The sequence below is a fragment of the Genypterus blacodes genome, unplaced genomic scaffold, assembly GCF_046128005.1.
Source record: "Genypterus blacodes isolate CSIRO-AG114 ecotype Tasmania unplaced genomic scaffold, CSIRO-AGI_Gbla_v1 ptg000114l_1, whole genome shotgun sequence".
Classification (NCBI taxonomy): Eukaryota; Metazoa; Chordata; class Actinopteri; order Ophidiiformes; family Ophidiidae; genus Genypterus; species Genypterus blacodes.
Window position 1 is genome coordinate 148,322 of NW_027466918.1, and position 23,468 is coordinate 171,789.

General features: G+C 50.3%; 1 protein-coding gene across 6 annotated transcripts in view; it reads right to left on the minus strand.

Annotated features, from left to right (window-relative positions):
- Positions 1-23,468, minus strand: part of pard3ab (par-3 family cell polarity regulator alpha, b) — a 163,799-nt gene that overhangs the window by 82,183 nt on the left and 58,148 nt on the right. For 5 of the 6 annotated variants that reach the window (XM_076161805.1, XM_076161806.1, XM_076161803.1 and 2 more), the window contains exons 4-9: positions 20,533-20,720; positions 20,201-20,344; positions 7,004-7,095; positions 5,548-5,631; positions 3,196-3,321; positions 607-1,064 (exon numbers count right to left, since the gene is read on the minus strand). In XM_076161805.1, coding sequence (XP_076017920.1) covers positions 607-1,064; positions 3,196-3,321; positions 5,548-5,631; positions 7,004-7,095; positions 20,201-20,344; positions 20,533-20,720 — 1,092 coding nt within the window. The remainder of the gene's footprint in view (positions 1-606; positions 1,065-3,195; positions 3,322-5,547; positions 5,632-7,003; positions 7,096-20,200; positions 20,345-20,532; positions 20,721-23,468) is intronic. The other variant, XM_076161804.1, reaches the window with a different exon arrangement.

The following is a 23,468-nucleotide window of genomic DNA, read 5'->3' on the forward strand; positions in this document are numbered from 1 at the left end:
CGGCCCCGCTCCTCTGTTGGCAGATGCGTGCAGCACCTGTGCCAGCTGTCAGTCAAAGGCTACGCCGCCGAGACGTCCAAAAGAGAGAAACTTTTATTCCTCGCATCGCTCCTTGTTCCGTGTTTCCTCTCTCCCCTGCGCTCACATCGCCATGCCGACTTATTTAAGCCTGTTAGGGTCATTGTTCGCTTCCCCGCGCTCGCGTCCCGACTCTGGACAAACCGTTCCCACGCCGGCGTTTGAAGTGCCAGGCGTTTGGATCCAGAGGGAAGCACAAAGCCGCCTCCTCCTCGTGTCCACAAAGCTGTTTTTGGGGAGGAATCGGAGGCGTGAGGCTTTCAAAGACCCTCGGGACAGAATCAGATGATGCTTCAGAGGACGTGAGGAGGGACAGAGGAGATGTTTCAGCACCGTCACAACGAAGAAGCTCTTAAAAAGTGACCTTTACAAATGAGCTTCCCTCTCTTTTACTGCTGTTCGACTTATCAGCAGGAACATCTGAGCAACTGGTGACACCCAGACCGGTCACAGTGGATTAAAGAGGAAGAAGCATGTGACCCCGCCCCCCTCGCCCCCCTCCCCATGTGATCATGAACTCTTACTCACCTTTTTTTAGCAGGATGTTGAGTCTCCTTCCAACCTTCTTTGTGTATCCGGCGGCAGGGGCGGGGTTAAGCGCCCTCTGAGGAGAGTGGGTGTGGCCTGTCGGAGGCTTGGCCGCAGAGACCGCCGGGTGACTTGGAGGGGGGTAGGCGTCGTTCTGGTCTGGGTGCGGGTGAGGCTGAGGGTGAGGGTGAGGCTGAGGCTGAGGGTGAGGGTGAGGGTGAGGGTGAGGGTGGGCGTGAGGGTGCGTTTGGGAGCCGTGCCGGGTCACCCTGTGCGGGGGGTAATCTGTGCCCGACACGGAGCTGCCCGTCATGGAGTCCGGACTGAAGCGGCCGGAGGAGTAGGCCGGGTTCCTCTCGCTGTGGGACAGCTGCTCGTAGTGAGCCTTCATGGAGGACGGCACCACGTGGAACATGATGACGGGAGAGCGCATGGCCTGACGGAACATGTTCTGGGCTCTGAGAGAGAGAGAGAGAGAGAGAGGGAGAGAGAGAGAGGGAGAGAGGGAGAGGGAAGGAGAGGGAGAATGATCAGGAAAGAAACTTCAGGATGGCGATGGGATTGGAAAAGGAGAGAAGGGAGATCACGGAGAGCTGAGGCGCCACTACACACACTCCATATTGTCCTTTGATGTGGGTCACACACATTAGTACTCGTGTTTGCACATTCACACACTGATTTTCACCAAACACACTTTCAGAAATCAAAAGGAGGGCAGCTGATGTAGAAACATCTGCTCAGAGTCAATCACTGATGGGAGGGAACCATCTCACCACACACGCACGCACGCACGCACGCACGCACGCACACACACACACACACACACACACACACACACACACACACACACACACACACACACACACACACACACACACACACACACACACACACACACACACACACACACACACACACACACACACACACACACACACACACACACACACACACACACACACACACACACACACACACACACACACACACACACACGGACACCCTGACGTGTTAATTGCTAATCTAAAGCGAGACTCCGCCCCCTCTGTCAGCGGGGCCTCACGCTGGGCCCAGATGAGGGACGTCTCGGTCTCTGAGCCCGGTCCAGACTGAACCACTGGACAGTAGGTGTGAAGGGAAACATGGGAGCTGTCAGCGCCTCCTAACAAGGACGCCTTGTTAGCACCACCTGTTTCAATAAACCACACGTTGGTACGACTCCGCTCTCGCCCCGTGACAGCTGAGCGGACGTCCAGGGAATGTCCTGCCCCCCCCCCCCCATTTATTTGTGAAATTCCGGAGCAGGGTTTCCCAGCCACTAATCACGCTCCCTGAGGACGGCGGTCTTATCTGAGCCGCTCTCAGCTCTCAGGCTGCGGCGGCGGCAGACGAGGCTGTAATCCGCTCGCTCATAAAGCTGCCGTCACAACACGCTACGCGACGCAACGCCGCTCAGACAGGAAGCGGCAGGAGGACGACGACGGGACGACTTTGTCACACGGACGGAATTCAATTAGAGTTTTCCTGGGGACGAGTGTACGGGACAGGGAGGTCCATTCATGATGCAGCAGCAGAGTGTGATGGGTGTCAGCATGTGGGAGCGTCCTGACTCAGAGCAGGATTAGAGAAAGTATTTGACCTCTAAATGATACAGGCAGAGACACACTGGAGGACATTTATGAGAGGAAGACGTCTCCTCCTCCTCCTACATGTGTCTGCCGCCCTGGCCTCCAGCCAACAGGAAGACAGGAAGACCTTCACTTATAAGCCTTATAGAGAAATATGTATAAAATAAGGGATCGGATCACTGAAAGACAACATTTGTTCTGATTTAAGGTCCAGAAACGTCAAGAAGTTGAGTTTGCAGCCCTGAAACACGTTTAACTGAAACGCAAGAAGCTCAGAACCTCAACAACCACTAACTGTTTGAACACACACACACACACACACACACACACACACACACACTCTATATACATTGTTATGGATTCTGTGGTCGGGTTTCGTCTCCGATGTCTTTCACTTTTGTTGATTTAAACTCACTCCCTCTTCCTTCATAACCGTCTACTTACCACAACATGTGTCATTTCATTCAAGAATGGATAAATAATGAAGATAATAATATAATAATGAAGACCCACACACACACACACACACACACACAGAGGCCCCTCCCCCTTCCCCCCAGAGCGCCTGACAGAGAGGAAGGAGCAGCGGCGACTCGTCTGGTTAAGGTTAGAATAATAAAGGCAGGAGCTGTGAGTGTTAGACGGCGGCGAGCGTCCAGTGGAGGAGGAGAGGAGGAGTTAGAGCAGAAACACAGGGGCGTGTGTGGGTGCAGCAGGGACCGGGCCAGGGATTGAGGGTAGGGACCCAACCGGGGCGACACAGGGGAGGGGGAGGGGTTAGTTCAGCACAGCCATGGACGGGGGAGGAGAGGGGGACAGCGGAGGAGATCAAAGCCACTGCAGGTAGAAGGAGAGAAGCGGAGGGGAGTCGGCGAAAACCCCGCGGGCCGACAGAAGAGGGGGTCCGGGGCCGGCGGGGGGGGAGGGGCACAAGAGGCCGGTGGGCGGACCGCAGTCTTACTGTTCGAAGCGGATGTTTCTCAGGTCTCCGTTATTGATACGGATGATGCAGTCGTTCTCCTGGAAGAGCGTCTGCTGCTCGGCTTTGCCTCCGCGCTCCAGACGCTTGACCAACAGGCCCAGAGTCCTGCAAACGGTCAAACGGTCAACATTAAGACATGCAAGAGGACGATTACACCGAGGTCACCGGCATGACGCCACTCCCAACCTGTGTGTGTGTGTGTGTGTGTGTGTGTGTGTGTGTGTGTGTGTGTGTGTGTGTGCGCGCTTAAGTTTCGGCGATTCTTCTGCGTCGACACTCGGTCTCTATATTCTAATCGACGTTTTCACTCAGTGGGCTGCCATCAGTTGTGTTTATTTGCCGTGAGTTTTTAAAAAGAACGCCGCCTAATTCCCGTGGCCACTTTATGTTGTGGTGCTTGTGTGTGAGTGTGTGAGCGCGGTCCTGTCATTTGCATCGCCAGTGTACAAAACCGGCGGATGAGAGGCGAGCAATCACACACACACACACAGCTTGTACATAGGAGTATGCAAAAATCATCAATCAGCGCATTTTAAAACCCCGGTCTGCAGATCTACGGGCGTCTCGGCTCTGCAGGGGTTAATTTCCTGACGTGTGTCACTCCTGAGACCTTCATCCGAGCCGGAGCACAAAGCCAACACGCCGCTTTCATAACAGAGCGGCGAGGTTGAGAGGAGGCGGCCGTTGCTCTGTAATCCGCCGTGGCAAACCGGCTTAGGCTTCCCCACAGAGCCGCACCAAAGGGGGGCCACGTCCCCTCTTTGAGGATTAGAGACCAAAGCACGGAGAACACAATCAAACCCGCGGGCAGGAAGACCTTCATCGAGTCTTCATCGGTGTCTTCCTCTGCGTCCACGTGTGACAAAAGCTTTGAGAGGCGTGGAGGAGGAAGATGTGGGAAGGAAGTTCAGCAGTGACGATCCGGCTGATTGAATATTTGATTTGTTAAGCGAGAGGCCGTTCCTCTGATGAACGTTGGGCGTCTTAATCCCAGAGTTTGGCAGCTCAGTCGCACATAAAGAAGGTTAGGACGTTTGCCAGCTCGATGCTAGAGGCTGCAAAAGGGCCGCAGCTCGCCGCCTACATACAGGTAGTACCATGAGCAGCGGGTTAGGGGGGGCCGCCATGCTCAGGGGGCCACAGCACCAAATGAACTCATCTTATAAAAAGCTAGTTTTTGTTTGTAAGAGATTAAAAGACAATCTTAATTTTTCTATAAAGGCTTGTAAGTAAACAACCTGGGATTCATTACATCATCATATGAAGCTGAGAACAATGTAAACACCATGCAGGCTTCACTTCCTGTCGTCTTAAATGTAGTCGATGAATGAACGAACGTCTTTATTTAAGCATTCATCTGTGATGTGTTGGGTTACATGTGGTGTGTTTACATCACAACATTCCAGGACAGACCGGCCTGTTCGTGGGGGCAAGTTCAAACTCTGCTCGGGGGGCCCCCTTAATTGCGAGGGCCGGCCCTGATGAAACCAGAGTGAGACCTCAAAGTGAAAGGGGCCTAAAGTGGTTTCATGAGGTTTAAACACTCCTTCAAGGATAACAGGACCCTTCTCAGACCCCCTTGGGTTTGATAAACATTAGTACTACACTGGGTGGCATGTGGCTTTGCTTCATTTTGAGGTTTTTAACCGGATTCTCAGTCAAACTCAGGCGGGTTTCCTGGATCACAACATCCGAAAATTGCCTCTCTGGGTTTTTATCTAAACCAGCTGTGACATTCCTCTCATTCCTCTGCAGCTTTGTTCTAGCAGAGTATGCGGGCTTCTGTATGTGCGTGTGTGTGTGTGTGTGAGTGTGTGTTACATGTACTGCTCAATGTAGCCTTTTAATCACGTAAACCTGCTGTGACGGGATCTACGACAGTCACCTGCAAACCCCAAACAACCATGATTGATCACTGTAAACTGGCAAATGGCTTCATGATGCTGACATTCAAACCTATCAGTGTGTGGGTGTGTGTGTGTGTGTGTGTGCGTGTGTGTGTGTGTGTGTGTGTGTGTGTCGCCATGAAGGTTTTACACATAAGCACCAAAAAGGAATGTGTGTGTGTGTGTGTGTGTGTGTGTGTGTGCCTGTGCATGCATGTGAGTTAACACAGAAGCAGCCAGCACACACACACACACACACACACACACACACACACACATGATGAACATTACTCTCTTCTCTCCAGGCTCTGCTGCAGATTCCACAAAGACAAACTTTTTAAGACATTTTCCTAATTCTTTCTCCTCTCCTGCTCGTCTTCCTCCTTCCCAACACTAAAAGTGAGTGTGTGTGTGTGTGTGTGTGTCCCTCCCTGACATTTTTTACCTGCGGTCCCTGCCACTGAAAGGCACCACGTGGATCCCGAGGGGCCCGCCGTCGTTTGACACCTCCACCAGTTTGACTATGTCTCTGGAGGAGACGGGTCCATGATGGAGACACACAGGGGGGAGGGGGAGGGGGAGGGAGGGGGAGGGAGGGGGGAGGACACCATGTGGGCAAAAACAAAAACAGGAAATGAGATGGCAACAGAGGAAACAGGATGACAACAACTGAGTGCATGTGCAGAAAGAAAATCAACAAAAGAAGAAAAACACAGCAGAGCAAATAAATCAAAACACACAAAAGATGAGAAAAATACTTAGAAACAGCAAATCAACACACACACACACACACCAAATCATAGAGAATCATGAGTGAAAACGCTACTGTTTCTACCCCAAGTGTGACGCAATGTATTCAATATCTGATGCTTCCTGCCAAATAGTGTGAAAAGCCGATAAAATGGTTTTTTGTCTTTGTGAAGCAGTGTTCTCAAGCTGCGGTGCGAGGGCCACCACTGGTACGTGTGGAGACCCCTGGCGGTAACTCAGGTTTCCATCATGAGTCAAACCAACTGGTATCTATGGAAACGAGGTCAAGGCGGCAAACGAATGAGAAACGATTCATCAAAATAGTTCAATTAGAGACTTGAATCTTTCCCTCTGAGGGTGTGAGTCAGCAGTTTAATGGCGTCGGCCCCGAGTATGAAGACGATGATGGCCAATCAGAGCGTAACTGAGAAAACAGCCAAAGCGAAACAAAAGATTAATTTCTGCTGCTGTTGCCATTTACGCCGGGGCTAATTTGTTTTTCTTTAAACGCTCCTTTGATCCCTCGGCGGCGACGCAGCACTTCCTACCTGTTAGTGCCACTTACATTCTCATAAGACGTCCAATCTAATTGCGGCGCGGCTTTGCTACGCCGGCTGTGATTAGCTCGGGGAAAGTGGGGCTGAGAGGCGAGAGAAGCCAGAGACTCCAGCAAATCACAGGAATCACAAAGAGAACAATAATGAGCCTGATAGCGTACCTGCATATTAAACTGGAAGCGTGCAACACAGCAGAAATAACACAAAACACAACACGGCGGTTAATATCAGCAGATGAAGGGAGGAAGCGCGTGGGCGACTTCTGCCGCCGAGACCGCCGTCGCTTTGCTCCCACAAAGGAGAATTATGGAAATCAGGGGGAAGAGGGTTTTTAAAATGAGATTCTCTTTTTTTTTTCCTCTCCACAAAACAAACCTGCTGCTGATTGCAACACCGGAGCGACTTTGAAGTGAGCGAGAGGCCGAGGAGGAGGCCTCACTTACACTCCTCAACTTAGAGGGAACACAGGGATCATTATAACAACAACAACAACTGAAATCAGCCTCATTTGCATTCTGGGTAACAGCGCTCCCATTGGACCGGAGCGGCTTGGTGGCGTTTGTAAAGCCGGCCTGTGACCTTTGAGGGACTTACTCTAGCGACCTCACGGGGGCGTGGTCCACATAGGAGTCAGCGCGGCCCACGGGCTCGATCCTCCCGTTTTCTTCTTCTCTGGTCTCCTCCTCCTAAAGGAAACAATGGAGAAGTAGAGAGTGAAATGGCGTCAGAGAGCGGACTTTTTGGATACTTAAACAACTTCCTGCCACCTTGAATACATTTTTAAAGCTCTGTACCAATGACATGAGATAGGACAGAGAGAGGAGCTTCCAGTCAGAGATCCAGACGCTCCTCTCACAGCGACACAAAGACCAAACAAAACCAAATCCAGCAAACCAGGTGAAAATGGTGGAGCGCTTCTCTGATCAGTCCCTGGAGTCGGTGTCTATTACGCACTTTTAAAAATGGAAGAGGAATAAAGGAAGGACTCTTTCAGAAGCTGAAGCGTAATGGAAGCGGCTGACCTGACGGAGCCAAGAGGCCATGAGGGGGGGGGGGGCCGTCCTCGGGTGAAGAAATGAATCAGACCCTTTAGAAACACACAAGTCTGAAAAGCTGCGAAGCCTCGAAGCCTCAAAGCCTTCACTCCTCCTATTAACTGTGGACACTTGGTGTGTGTGTCTGTTTCAATAGAGGAGCTGAGACTTGTGACATGTATACACACACACACACACACACTTAGACATGTGGCTCAGGGAGCAAAGGGGAGAAAAATGAGAAGCGGAGAAAGACGGGTCATTAAAATTTCAGAGCGTCACCGGAGAGGAGAGGAGAGGAGAGGAGAGGAGGGAGCGCCGGCCTCCACGGCAACCGGCCGCTTCATCAGTATGAAAATGAGCCCGCCGTTACCGTGGCTGCCGTACTGTTGCCATGACACTTTGTATGTGTGTGCGCCTGGAGAGTGTAAAGCTACGGAGCCATGAGAGAGAGAGAAAGAGCGAGGGGGGGAGAGAGAAAGAGAGAGAGAGACACAGAGACACAGAGACACAGAGAGAGAGAGAGAGAGAGAGAGAGAGAGAGAGAGTTCAGGGATTTCTAACTGCTTCTGTTCTATTTATGAGAAAAAGTAGATCGATTGTATTTATAGTTTTGTCACGCATGTGTGTGTGTGTGTGTGTGTGTGTGTGTGTGTGGTAGAAAGGTGCTGACATCATGATCAAGTTCACTCCAGCTGAAGATCCTCCAGTAATTCAAACTCATCTTCGTCCTGACTGCTCTATTTTTGATTCATGGCCGACGTCAACATGTAACACGTGTGAATGTTTCCACCTACACACACACACACACACACACACACACAGTTTGGCCCCGCTTCAGCTCAGCGGGCCGTCCCCCAGTGTGTAATCGATGAAGGAACTCACACACACACGAAGTAAACTTACAGAGGCTCACATCTGACACTTTACCACAGTGAGAGCTCAATCCTGTTCTGAAGGTTTGTGGGCGTGGCCAGCTCAGGCCTGACACAACTAGCCAATCAGAACACAGTGGGAGTTGTGGGAGGGGGCGGGGCCTTAAAGTACCTAATCATGGGCTGTTTGGACTTCACTCAGTATTCAGATCTGTATCATGTGTATGGAGCCTCCAGTCTAACATTCCAACATCACACACACACACACCATAAAGATCAATAAGCATACTCATGCACGGACACATAATACACATGAATGCGCGGTGGTAAACAAACACAATAGACTCAGTAAGAAGATAAGGACACACACACACACACACACACACACACACACACACACACACACACACACACACACACACACACACACACACACACACACACACACACACACACACACACACACACACACACACACACACACACACACACACACACACACACACACACACGGTGATGATTCTGTGATTTCACCACGAGAGCTGGGAAGGGAAATTCAATACTTTCTTTTTTTTTGGTGCAAAGCAAAACGCTTCGATCTTACAGTAAAGTATAAAGTATAAAGTATAAATATATCAAAGCTGCAGTTATAGTGTGTGTGTGTGTGTGTGTGTGTGTGTTTGCTCTTGATACCTGCAGACACACACTCTGTAGCCCCTTTAGAACACAGAGAGAAGCTGGCAGACAGAGAAACAATAACAACCTGAACAGCCACAGAAACACGTCCAATACCATCCAATATTTATAAGATGATGATGAAGGTGAGGCAGAAGGGAGTCATGTAGAGCGGCGTCGGTTCAGAACCAGCCGAAGACGAGCAAATGAGATTCATCACGGCACACGCAGGCGTCTTACTACTGCTTTACTTTAATACAAAACACATCTCACAGGATCTGAGCCCCGACTGCATGCTGACTATTCTATTCTGCCATTTAACTGAGAAGGTGGCTGGTGTGTGTGTGTGTGTGTGAGTGTGAGAGTGTGACAGCGTGTCAGTGTGTGAGGTAGAGAAAGACTCAGGGGGGAAAGGGGAATAACAGACGAGACAAAGAGAGAAAGAGGAGGAAACATATGAGAAGGAGATCAAACATCTCTCTCTCAAACATTACTGATGATGTAATGATGAGATCCTGAGTATTGGGACAACATGTGGTCCAAACTTGGCGTCACACAGGAGGACAAACATGGTGGAAGTTTCCTGGGTGGAAAAACAGCGCCACCCTTCTACAGAAAGGAGAAGGATAGTAAACAAAGGAAGGGAGGAGAGTAGAGGAGAGGAGAGGAGAGGAGAGTGTGAATCTGAAGCAGCTTCAGCCTCCTGTCACCTGGAAGTGTCTCACAGTTTTTACTTCGCCTGACGTCTGGTGAGTCGTGTGGCGAGAGGACACTTGGTAAACGACGCTGCCACGACCCCTGAGCCAAAGCATCAAGGCGTCGGCCATTCTAAGCATCCTAGCAGATACAAGGACGCATTAATAATTCAGGCCTGAGCCGGGAGGTTAATAGCCAGCAGGCAGACAGACAGGCAGACAGACATACAGGTACAGGGACCACTGGCTGATGATGCAGGCACAGGCAGTGTGTGTTTCCTGGATGTGGTGGTGAGAGGGGGGCGAGGGGGAGAGCGAGAGAGGAGAGAGAGAGAGAGAGAGAGAGAGAGAGAGAGAGAGAGAGAGAGAGAGAGAGAGAGAGAGTTTCCAGGCTTGAGGTCTCATTAAAGATTAATGGAAGGATCCATGGGGGCCTGTCCTTTCTGTCTCTCAGACCAAATGAAGTGGTCTGCATGTAGTGTGTGTGTGTGTGTGTGTGTGTGTGTGTGTGTGTGTGTGTGTGTGTGTGTACGTACGTATGTGTTGTGTGTATATAACATAGTGAGAGAGGGAGAGAGAGGGAGAGAGAGAGAGCACTTTAATGAAGTAACACCCACTCCCCTTTCCCGCTAGTTTGACCACACACACACACACACACACACACACACACACACACCAGACACACACACACACACACACACACAGGGATTGTTTTAATCTTTGCCCTCACTGACCCAAACATGAAGCCACTCACAAACACACACACACACACACACACACCCCCTCCTGACTGATCTGCTGTGTTCAGCTGTCAGGATCATCAAACTGACTGAAACAGAAACCTGAAGACGTTCAGGAGAGACATCCACATCTGGGAGGAAGACGTGAGCAGTGCTAACAATCTGCTTCATCACACACACACACACACACACACACACACACACACACACACACACACACACACACAGAGCCATCAGTCATTGTTAACTGGCCTGCCCTTTTCCAGCAGCAGCTCTCCATATGTCCACTACCGGATGAAACGCTGAACCGTGGAGCATAAATTAGCCTTCACCTCTAACCTGAGGACCACAACACACACACACACACACACACACACCATCTGTGCCCAGGAGAGGGGGGGGGAGAGAGAGAGAGAGAGAGAGACACAGACAGACAGACAGACAGATGGACAGACAGACAGAGAGAGAGAGAGAGAGAGAGAGAGTTTGAGTTCCAATGAAACAACCATGACTGAACTAAGAAGCTCAAACTCAACAGTAAGCGTTGCCGTGACGATAAAACCAAGCAAGCAAAGGGACTTGAGCTCGATCCTTCTGGGTAAAAGGAGAGCAGCACACTGAGTGGAAACAGAGAGGAGGGAGAGAGAGAAAGAGAAAGAGAGAGAGAGAGAGAGAGCGAGAGAGAGAGAAGAGAGAGAGAGACCGCAAATAGGTTCTGGGTCAGTGGGTGTGTGACCTCTTTCAGGAAGAGGCAAAGCACCAGCTCCATTTCTGAGCAGATGAGACGACACACACACACGCACACACACACGCACACACACACACGCACGGAGCTCCAGGTGTGCGACTGGCGTGTTCAATCCATCCCAGCAGACAAAGGAGCTGTAGGAAAGAATGAGGTCCAGGGGGCGGAGCTTGTGATGCTGGCAGCAAAAAGGAAATCTTTGGTCTCAACATCGCCAAGTTGTTCCTCCTAATTCACTTCTCCATCATTGTTCCATATCTTAACCATTCTTCATGTCAACCCCGTGCACATGAAAGTGGGCGTGTGCTTTTATGAAGCAGCTGAAACAACATGGCCGACTCCAAACCAGATCCGTCTTCATCCTCTGCAGCGTCACGCTCCACTTCCCCTCCCATCATAACTCAGGTCTGTCTGGAGGAAAACAACCTGTGGACAGAAACGCTTCGCCCGCCTGTAGAAGGTCAAACTGCGGCGGTCTCCACTTTCGGGAGACTAACAGCGTTTGTAGGCCGACGCCCCCGCTTGCGTCGCCATCATCACACACGCCGCGCTGCTATCAGCACAGACAGAGGAGCGCTTGATGAATGCCTCCTTGCCTCGCCTCCTTTTCAGACCACAATGCATCATTAAAAGCAGCTTTCAATTACCGATCTCGCCGTTCATTCAATTAGTCTCCTTTGAAGACGCTCTGATAATGGGATTCCAGGCGGGCGAGCGGCGGCGGCGGCGGCGGCATCAATAACTCAGGCTTCAGCGAGCGAGGCCGTCCTATCAGCGCTCGCATCACTCACGTCGCCCGGTTTGGCCGTTACACACACAGGAAGCGCTCGCCGGCTCGGATGATATGAGCCAGCAGAGGCAAGAACAGCGTGTGTACGTGTGTGTGTGTACGTTTGTGTGTCTGTTCGCTTGTGTGTGTGTAGAGTCGTGAAAAGAAACATGAAGGAGTTGTGACAAGTGTTTATGTCAGCACACACACGCTTCACTTTGTGTGCATTTCTGTCCCTCGTGGTTCAAACATGTGACTCTATGTGTGTGTGCAACATCTGCATATATTCACGCCTGTATGTGTGTGTGTGTGTGTGTGTGTGTGTGTGTGTGTGTGTGTGTGTTACCCAACAGGCCCAGGCAGCGCAATAACAGCTGGGACAAAATGAGACCTCCAGTGCTTTGTGAATTACGGGCGGTGCTGTTGTGGAGATCCACTTAATTCAACTGCAATTTCTGCTATCCGGCACAATCAGAGGCGGCGTACGAACACGCCGACGTATGTGCGGCAATTTTCCTCAGAAATAATAGACGGTGGAGGCCTCGTCGGGAAAGCGAGCAATTTGGAACTCACTTTACAGGAGATAATGACCCGGGAGCTCAGCCGTGTCACTCCAAATGGAACTGCACCAGGTGAGAATGATGTGTGTGTGTGTGTGTGTGTGTGTGTTGTGTGTGTGTGTGTGTGTGTGTGTGTGTGTGTGTTAGATTGAGAGAGTGGGACTTGAATCCTTGCTGTGTTAAAAGATAATGTTCTGGTTAAAGAGGTTCAGGTTGGTGAGACAGAGAAGGGACTAAAACAAAGAGAACGGCAGAGCCCCCCCCCCCCCCCCCCCCCCCCACACACACACACACACACACACAAACACAAACACACACCAGGCTTTCATGTGATACTAAACTCGTAAATCAAAGTTAATGTAAATAAGATTTAAGTTTCAGGTCTTCAAACTTGTGGCGGTAGGTTTGAGGTCTGGACAGGGTGTGTGTGTGTGTGTGTGTGTGTGTGTGTGTGTGTGTGTGTGTGTGTGTTCTGGCCCAGCTGTGAGGCCCTCTGGCATCTCGGCGGTGTGGAGAGATTATTTAGACAGTAATCAGCCCAAATCAGGCTCAGTGTTGACGTAGGCCCGCATCCAACATACACTGAGGAAATCAGCTTGACTGTGTGTCTGTCGGTGTGTGTGTGTGTGTGTGTGTGTGTGTGTGTGTGTGTGTGTGTGTGTGTGTGTCAGAGAAAGAGAATATGATACAATAATGGTGTTCATCAAGAAGAGAGAGAGAGAGTGTGTGAGTGTGTGTAAACCATATGGAGGATGATACTCTGTCAACCAGAGTGGATGAAACAAGAATGCACACACACACTAAAGCAACACACACACACACACACACACACAATAAATAGTGATGTTATCTGTTTATGCATCATGGTACCAATTTATTAGGAACCCCTGCAGTTGTGTTTAGGTTGTTGCTCAACATTCTGTCTTACTGACAAATAGCCATGTGACCTGATCTGAAAACATCTGGCTGTCCACCACATCTGGACCTGCACCACACACACTTATAGTGAGAACACATACACACACACACACTGGAGTTTGGAAATCGATCCAGAACTTTGAGCAATAAACACACAAACCCACACAGGCTCCTAAACCTCTCTCTAAGTATCCTCCTCACAATATACGACTCGGGTCAGAACCTCACCGCACGCTGGGTTTATGTCCTAAAAGGGGACGTGACCCCCGGTGGCCTCACAGAGTTACTGCACCATTTACTGAGATGAGACTCACTGATGGAGCCAAACGCACACACACAGAGCCCAGCAAACTACACCAGAGAGAGAGAGAGAGAGAGAGAGAGAGGAGGTGTGTGTAAGGGTGACAAGCTCCACACACACACACACACACACACACACACACACACACACAGGGGGAGAGAGGGGGGAGAGAGAGAGACACACACACACACATAGCGAGAGAGAGACAGAGCCAGAGAGGGAGAGTGAGAAGGAGAGAGAGTGAGAGGGAAAAAGCGAGAGTGAGAGTGAGACAGAGCGGGAGTGAGACAGATGGAGAGAGAGAGAGCGAGAGAGAGAGAGAGGGAGACAGAAGGAGAGAGACAGAGTGACAGACAGAGAGTGAGTGAGAGAGAGAGAGTGAGAGAGAGCGAGAGTGAGTGAGAGAGAGCGAGAGAGCGAGAGAGTTGTCAGTGTGAAGGCCATTATTGTGACTGACTTGTAGGGTGCAGCTGAGAGGAAGAGTGAGTCAATAAACAAGTTAGAGAGAAACCCACAAACAAAAACTCAACAAAGACTCCCCCTCTCTCTCTTCCTCCCCCTCCTCCTCCTCGTCTTCATCGTCCTCTAAAACTTTCCCTTGCCCACTCTCCCTCTGCAGCTCCAGCCTCCTAATGCGTCTGTGCGTTTAACCGCAGAGCCAATAACAGCAGGCTGTGATGGATGGAGGGCGAACGAGCCGCCCGCTGCTCGCCGCTCTTCATAAAGCACAGGAAGCGTTTGAGTTTGATTTAGAGACGCAGTCGCCACACTGAAGCAGACCGGAGCTGAAACATACACACACACACACACACACACTCCAATCTGGGCCAGGTTCCACTTCATTATCCTGCGTTCCTGACTGAGTGATTGAGAAAGAAAAGGGTGTGAATCTATTTATCTCCTTCATCTGAGCCTAATCTCCGGCTTCATTTCCACAGAAATGCAGCGAGCGGCTCAGGTGGCGATGAAGCAGGAACCATCAGCTTCATCTCCATTGTGTCAGATCCTACAGATTCCTCTCTGATAACACACACATCTGCCGTCCTCCTGCCTCCCGTCTGGCTTTGATCGTTCGATACAGCTTTGATAAATTCCACACACACACACACACACACACACACACACACACACACACACACACACACACACACACACACACACACACACACACACACACACACACACACACACACACACACTTTTCTTCCTCCTTTCATCCCGGCGTCTCGTGTGTTAAACTTGCGGAGCGCTTCAGGCTTCGGGGGGAAAAACACTGAAAGCTCAAATCTTTGTTCTCCGCTCCAAGCCTTCCCATCGGCCGAAGCTTCACCTCAACAGGTGGACGAAGAACGCCAGGTCGTATGGGAGAAGGAGACGCCATCTGTCCGTCAGGAGCAGGTCTGCCTCAGCTGTGATGAAGAGTGTGGTGGCAGATGAAGCACAGTTAGTTAAGTGACGGTGACACCCAGGTGGATTCATCCCACCGGGAGAGCTGCACACTCTTTAGGGAGGAAGGAGAGACGCCTTTCATCTCTCCTCCAGCTCTGGCTCGCCCTCTTTTTCTCCCCTCTCTCTCCCTCCCTCTCCCTCTCTAGTCTCATCCCGTCTCGCCCAGCTGGCAGGGATATGGGCTCCCAGAGCACGGCGCCATATAGAGAGCAAAAGATCAAAGACGACACAGAGGAGCTGAGGGAAGCTGAGGAGAGGGAGAAGGGGGGAGAGAGAGAGAGAGAGAGAGAGAGAGAGAGAGAGAGAGAGAGAGAGAGCCAGAGCCAGAGCCAGAGCCAGAGCGAGAGAGAGAGAGAGCGAGAGAGGGCGGGAGGGAGAGAGAGAGGAATAAGAATATAGGAGGTGAAGAGCAAAGATATGAGGTGGATGAACGGAGAAAGAGATGAGATGAAAAGAGAGAGAGAGAGAAGGATGTGGAGTTAAATGTCAAGATGTTTATAAGAGTTACCACACACAGGAACTCAACTACAAATGAGTGGATTAGCACATACCTGTACACACACACACACACACACACAGCAAGGAGTGCAGGCTCATCTCACATATGCAAACACACACACACACACACACACACACACACACACACACACACACACACACACACGTCTGACTCAACTTCAATGCAAGACCCACAGCAGCACCTACTGGTCATTTGTTCACCATCTCCCCTGAGGTTTGGGTGAGGTGGACCTCTCACTGTCAGCTGTCTAGTTAGGACACACACACACACACACTCACACACACATCCACGCATACAAACCTGCACATACAAAAAACATCTCACTACACAATTTTCTTAACATAGTTTTCAACGCGCATCTCACACACACACACACACACACACACACACACACACACACACACACACACACACACACACACACACACACACACACACACACACACACACACACACACACACACACACACACACACACACACACACACACACACACACGTGTCGAGCTCAGCTTGATTTATGAGTGTGTGGATCAGCTTTGCATGATTTATCCCGCTAAAGCTGCAGGGGGGCACCTGAGGGACTCAAGTCAGCGCTACACACTGCAGCAGGCAGGCAGGGGAGCACGCCTTGTTAGTTAAGAGGAACCACAGTGTGTGTGTGTGTGTGTGTGTGTGTGTGTGTGTGTGCTCTTACAGTACATGACCATATGAGGCGTTAGTGTTTTTGTAATATGTTGAGTGTGTGTACCTGCATATGTGTGACACTGATTGTGTACGTCTGCAGTGTATGTTCAGGTAAATAACAGGTATGATAGGTGGAGTGTGTGTGTGTGTGTGTGTGTGTGTGTGTGTGTGAGGGGTGATGTACAGAGAGATGTATGATGTGTGAATTCATTTACAGAGCACACATGCATACGTAAGCATTACGATTCCTGCTCAGGTATGTAGTTTTCTGCGTGTGTGTGTGTGTGTATGTGTGTGTGTGGAGCTGCCTGGCGTGCGTCTGTGTAACAACCTCCCCAGTGAGTTTGTGTGAAGCCTCATGAAAGAGAAGTCAGTCCCTCAGCAGTCTTACGCCCGAGGACAAGCGGCTGCTGATACAAACTTCAATAATTAACGGAAGCAAAGATTTATTAAGAGCGTCACAAACTAAAACGCACAACAAGCACAACAAACACCAACAACACGCACAACACACACTGATGTGTTGATGTACTGAGGCCCAGCAACCACTGAGCTCCAGCATGATGTATTTAAGGGTTTACTCATGAGCCGGATTCATTTGAATATCTGCATCGTCAGCTGAAAGGACAGAAAGAAGAAGAAGAGGAGGAAGACGAAGAAGAAATAAAGGATACAAGCTTTTGGGTGACCTCATTTCTGATTGAACAACACGCACACACACACACACCCCTCAAAGGTGAGGACTGACCCAACTAGGCAGGGAGCACAGTGTGTGTGTGTGTGTGTGTGTGTGTGTTTGTATGTGTGTGTGTTGAGGTTCAGCTGTATGTGGTCACCACTGCTGGCAGCTCAGTGGCTCATGGCTTTGCTTCTTAATTGGTTGATTTGCAACCAACACTGCAGCTGCCTGGATTTTTGACACACACACACACACACACACACACACACACACACACACACACACACACACACACACACACACACACACACACACACACACACACACACACACACACACACACACACACACACACACACACACACACACACGTGCAGTGCAGGCCTCTGCTCCATCTCGTCCAACCAGCTCTCGTTAATACACACTACGACGGACGGAGCGCTGTTACCATGGCAACCCCCTCTACCTGTTGCCAGAAGGGGCTGCAGCGACTTTGCCGACGCAGACTCCAGACCATCGGCGTCCAATTTCCACCCCCGTGTCAGCGCCCGAGGGCGGTGGCGGCGGCGGCAAACAATGACCTGACGCTCTGGAGCCGGGATAGTTTGATTCCATCGCACTCGCCTCAATGCAACACAATGCAACACAAAGCACCGTTCTGTGGTTTCTAATATGAGGAGAGGAAGAAGTCAAATCCATTATTAAGCCTCCGTTTCTAATTCTTTTCATCTCAAAACACTCCACTCCGTGTTCTCCTATATGGCGGCGTGGAACTTAAAGGAAACTGCATCGCTTCATTCATCGCTCTGAACCTCTGCACTCTGATTGAATTACAAAAAAAAAAGCTTTACGTCTCTTTAGGATCATAGCTGAGGATCAAAGAGGGAAAGAGCTTCATTCAAAAGCTGAGAAGGGGAATCAAACACAGCAGCATGTCTACAGAGAACCATGAGACCAAAGCAGGCACAAGAGTCTGCTACACAACAACAACACAACCTGCTACCACAAAACCTACAAACAGTTCATGACAGAAGCTTATTGAATACTTTGATATCCAGTATGAGGTCGTCAGAGTAACAGATGTAGATGAAGTGATTGACAGTATGTAGATGCTCTGATGGCTGCCTAGGCCACGCCTCCTGCTGGCTCACTAGGCCACGCCTCCTGCTCAGGCGCCAGTGAAGCAACGAGTCGTGTGTATTCAACAAATACATAGAAGCAAATCAGTCCCATGCAGATTTGGCTTTAAAGCAGCTCAGTCTGTTAAACCCAACAACCCTCCCTCCTCTCTCTGGTTGTAAATTCCGCTCCGCTCAATGAAACGAAGACGAGTGATGAAGTCGGCCCCCAGACAACAGAACAACAGAAAGAAGAATCAATATTGAATCTATAGCAACAGATCCACAATATGAAGCTTTCCGCAATTCAAACAATGGCTGATTTTCCGCCAATCCTCTGCTTTTATGAGCCATTTCCTCTCTGGCTGATTAGCGGGACTGGAACCAAACCAGGCTCCTCTCATCAGGCAGCGTTGTTGCAACATCCTTCCTGCGGCGAAGAGAGCCGAGCGGAGCTTAAAGCTGTGTGACATTAAACAGTGACAGCTCCCAGAGAGACTCAGGCACACAAACAGCTGCCATGACCTCAGACTGTGTGTGTGTGTGTGTGGGGGTGTGTGTGTGAGTCACTGATAAGAAGAAATATGAAATTACATGTGATCACCAAACCTGGAATCAGTCGATGGGTAATGCAATCAGGGTCTTTACTGTGTCCTTTCCACACACACGTCACCTATGCATTTACCGATCGGGCGGACACACACACACACACACACACACACACACACAGAGGCAGCATTAAAGAGCACAAACACACACGTCACCTTCACCACCTGCGCATGCATGAGCATCCAAGGCCAGGCCGGCTAATGGAGTTCACTGCCAGGGCTGTCAGAGTGTGTGTGCTTACACTGGGGTATCTGTGCATATGTGTGTGTGTGAGTGTGAGTGAGTGTGTTAGGGAGGGCAGATGGACCTTTAGCAGGTCGTTAATACCGACTGCTGTGACCTCTAACCACTTAACCTCGCCTCATACAGAGACCTTTGTGAAGACGGATGAGGAGGAACGTGCGGCTCTTCGTCCTGATGAATGCTGGGAACAACGCTGCGGGCGCTTAACACTTTTGTGTTGACACGGAGCGACGAAAACGCTTTAACATGCCTGCAAGGGTAACACGAGGCAATGTACAGATGGATACGACCGGCAGAATGAACGTTTTCAATGATTTTGTTGAAAGTAAAAGGTTTGCTTTCCAATGTGGAGGTAAAACAGGAAGTGACTTTTAGGAGGGTGATTTCTAATCAAAAATCGTGAAGTTCCTATTCTCCAGCTTCTTTAAGTATTTCTCATCTCATCTCTGCTTTTGCAAATGTCTCCATTCGTGTGTGTGTGTGTGTGTGTGTGTGTGTGTGTGAGTTGCAGCTGTTCCTTAAATGAAGCCCTGTGTTAAACATGCAAACTGTGTGATGTATGTGCTTTAGACATGTTATCTTATAATATTGTCCTGGTCGTTCATGCATAACCCCGTCGGGAGAATAACATCAGTCAGTTTCTATACGTTGAGTTGATCAGCACCGTGTGTTCTGCAGGTTCTGCTGTTTACTGAATCAACATTGTGTTTCTGAGGACATCTCCTGAGGTCCCTCTCCCTTCACTCCCCTCTTTACTTTATGAGTCCCTGTGGATTCATGGTGGAAATTCCTGGCTCTTTAACCTCTCAGCTCAGGAGCCGGGGGAGCCATGGAACTGGGTCAGGCTCCGGAGTGGATCTGGACCCCTCCTGCAGGCACTGGAAGAGGCTCAGGAGGTGATGGACGGGGCTGAGGGAGGGAGGCTGTAAATCACCAGGAGGGCCGAGATGTGTGTGTCTGTGTGTGTGTGTGTGTGTGTGTGACGACGACGAGAAGCCCTGTGTTGATAATTGAACCAAGTCTCCAAGAACATAAGCAGATAAGGTGACAGGTTGAAGCAAAGACCAACATAAACACCACAAGCAGCCAAAACGTCTTCAGTCTCCATAGCTACCGAACTATGACCTATGTTCTGGGCCTGATGGTGGAGCAGAGGCCTCTCTGTGTGATCCTACCTGCTCCTGTCTCTCCAGCCAGCGGTCCACCATGGGGTGATTGGCGCTGAGGGAGGAGCGGGCCGTCTCCCTCTGAAACTCCCTCTGATTGGCCCAAGTCCCCGCATCTCTCGGCAGGCTGCGGTAATTGTCCACACCTTTGCCCTGGACGGAGACGGCAGACGGAGACAGATCGGGGCTTTGACATTTACTTTAGACAGGGGCGGAGTGGAGTCCAGCTGCTCTGAATGTGGAAGTCTGTTTGGCTGCTTTGGCAGGAAGAAGCTGAAAGCACCTTCACCACCAAAACACAAAGCAGAGAGACGCTCAAGGTCATCAGTTCAGCCTCTTACCTTCCTCTCCAGGCTGTTGGTGCCGGTGGAGTGGCGCGCTTTGAGGAATCCGGCGGTGGTGGACCAGCGGGCCGGGTTCTTCCTGGACGGCTGCTCCTCCGCTTGGACGTGGGGCTCGCTGACCACGAACGGCCCGTTGACGGTCAGCAGGGCCGGGTCGCTGCTCCGCCGCACGTGGAGAGGCATGTCTGGAGACGAGACAGGCGGCGAGGGTTAGACAACTGACACTCACCATCTGAGCTGTGGGTGAGTTAGGACCTGAGAGGCTGCAGACTCAGGGACTAACTCAGTACACACACTTACATAAATCTGTGCTGCTGTGTCAGAAGAAGCAGAAGAAGACAGCCACAGATGCTCATGACTCATCTCCAGCAACATAATGTGACATCAGTGAAAACAAACGTCTCCTTCCTCCCGCTGGAGTGGACGTAATGAAACAGTTCTGCTTGTGTGTATCCTTTATTGTCTCACATTAGAACCTCAAGCTTCTTCCTCTCCACTCCGGCTTTCTATTAACGGCGCTAATCGTCGCCTCATGCGTCCATCAATCAGCCTCTCCTGTGTCCATACAGAGCAGTGATGCTGAGGTTCAGTCTTAAAGGGAAGGATCACTTTTAGGCAGGTGAGCTCCATAGCGACATCATACGTTTACATATTCACCTCCTGCTGTAGAGGCAGAGATGTGAGATGAGCGGTGTGATGATGTATGAACGAGCGGGAGAAGAAGTTTGCTCCTCAAACTACTCGGGATAATAACTGTAATTAATCACTGAGATTTCATTGTCATCTCACTGTAAATTACACCAATTTATCACTGAAGCTAATGGAGCAGCTGTATATCTTAAGGCTCCCGTCACGGTATCTCCCACTAACACGGAGCGTCGCAGCACGGAGGAAGAGGCCAACGCAACGCAGGCGCTTCCATTAAAACTCCTCACTTGTTTAGAAGTTGCAACATGAGGGAATTGGGCCGCGATCCAAAGGACAATGCAACTCCGGAGAGGCCGGCAGGCACGGAAACAACAGCAGGACACTTTGTTATTACAGGGATCTCCTGCTCTCTCTCCTGCTCTCTCTCTCCTGTTCTCTCTCTCCTGCTCTCTCTCCTGCTCACTCCTGCTCTCTCTCCTGCTCTCTCCTGCTCTCTCTCTCCTGCTCTCTCTCTCCTGCTCTCTCCTGCTCTCTCTCTCCTGCTCTCTCTCTCCTGCTCTCTCTCTCCTGCTCTCTCCTGCTGTCTCTCTCCTGCTCTCTCTCCTGCTCTCTCCTGCACTCTCCTCCCGCGGGAACATTCCACACTGGCTGAGAGGATCAGAGAGGAATAACAACGGATCAAACTGTTTAAAGAGCTGGAGCTTCTGCTTCTTCTCCTCTGTCTGATGATCACGCCAAGGGTTGCGTTCCCGTGTTCTCTTTCAGGACACACACACACGCAAACACACACACACACAGTCAGATGTTTTCAGTGGTCTCACAAATGAACATCCGAACATCTGAACCATGGAGTCTTGATTGCTTGTTGAAGCTCTTCTTCACCTCTTCTTCACCGCTGCCGTGTGTGTGTGTGTGTGTGTGTGACTGGGTCGGGTCAATATTTAGACGATGCTACTTTGTTAGCACTTTTGATACTGGAGCACACACACCAGCAGAGTTGTGTTTGTGTGCGCAAACGTCTGCGTCAACAGCAACAGGGTTAGTTGAGAAAGTGAAATTGTGTGTTTGTGTGTGCGTACGTGCTTGCACTTGTGTACTTGGCCCGATTGCTGGCATGGGGTCATCCGGAGCGTGAGACTTAAAGCGGCTCTGGTAGCTGCTGGGAGACAGAGTTCAGTCTCAACACGTCCACACTGAACACGTCTCTGAACTTCAGACTGGTTTGTCTCTTTGCACACGGAGCCGTTAGAGGGGAATCTCTCTTCGACTCGCCTCTCCTAAGGTTTCTTCCATTTCCCCTGGTCTTCTCCAGAACTTCAGGCTGAGTCGGACCCCGTTACAGACCCACAAAGAGCTTAGAGATGTCAGGCTACACAAAGAAACTCCACTTGAACACAACTTCCTCCACTGCAGACCTCAGGAGACGGCAGCATTGTCCTTCAATCAGCATCTAACTTGAATGTATCAGGCATGTTATTGTGTGTGTTTGTGTGTGTGGTTTTGCTTGATCCAAATTGACAAATCAGCTCCAATGAGTCAGTGTCCCTGTCCAGACTTCCAGGTAATTACAGTAGAAGAAGAAGTGACTTGGCCGGCAAAAAGTGCCGAGGTGGACAAACTCGCCGCCACATTTAATTTAGGATGCAGCGACTAGAACCAATTAGCTACTTTGGCTGGAGATCAAACCGCTACCGTTCGCCTGTAGAGCGAGAGAGAGGGAGCGAGAGGGGGCGAGAGAAAAAACAGCACTCTTGTCCAATTAACTGAATTTATGAACATCGGGGAGGTGCCGTCCTCGCCGCCGTTGCCGCCGCCACGCCGTGCTGAGGTCATTTGTGAGGTTTGCTGTTCATACTTCCTGCTGTTGTGGATACTTGACGCCGGTGAGGAAGGTGTGATGTATCGCCGGGGACGACAGGGTGATTCAATTAGCGGCCTAATCTTCTTCTTATGACGTTTCTTTCTTTTTTTTTTCTTCCCATCCTCGGGTCTGAACACACAATCTTCCATATTAGCCTTTATTCCTTTATATTTACAAATCTTGTGTCAAACAACATTTGTATCTCCAAGGTAACTGAGCCCTGGAAACATTTGAGCCTCCTCCTCTCCTCCCTTCATCCCTCTATCATCATTCAATCCATCATGACATCATTGAATAAATCTCAGATCGATGTAATTCCTTCCATTTGTGTCCAGGCTTATTGATCCATCATTTATCACCCATCCATCATCAAACCCTCACACACACACACACACACACACACACACACACAGTAATCTGGAGA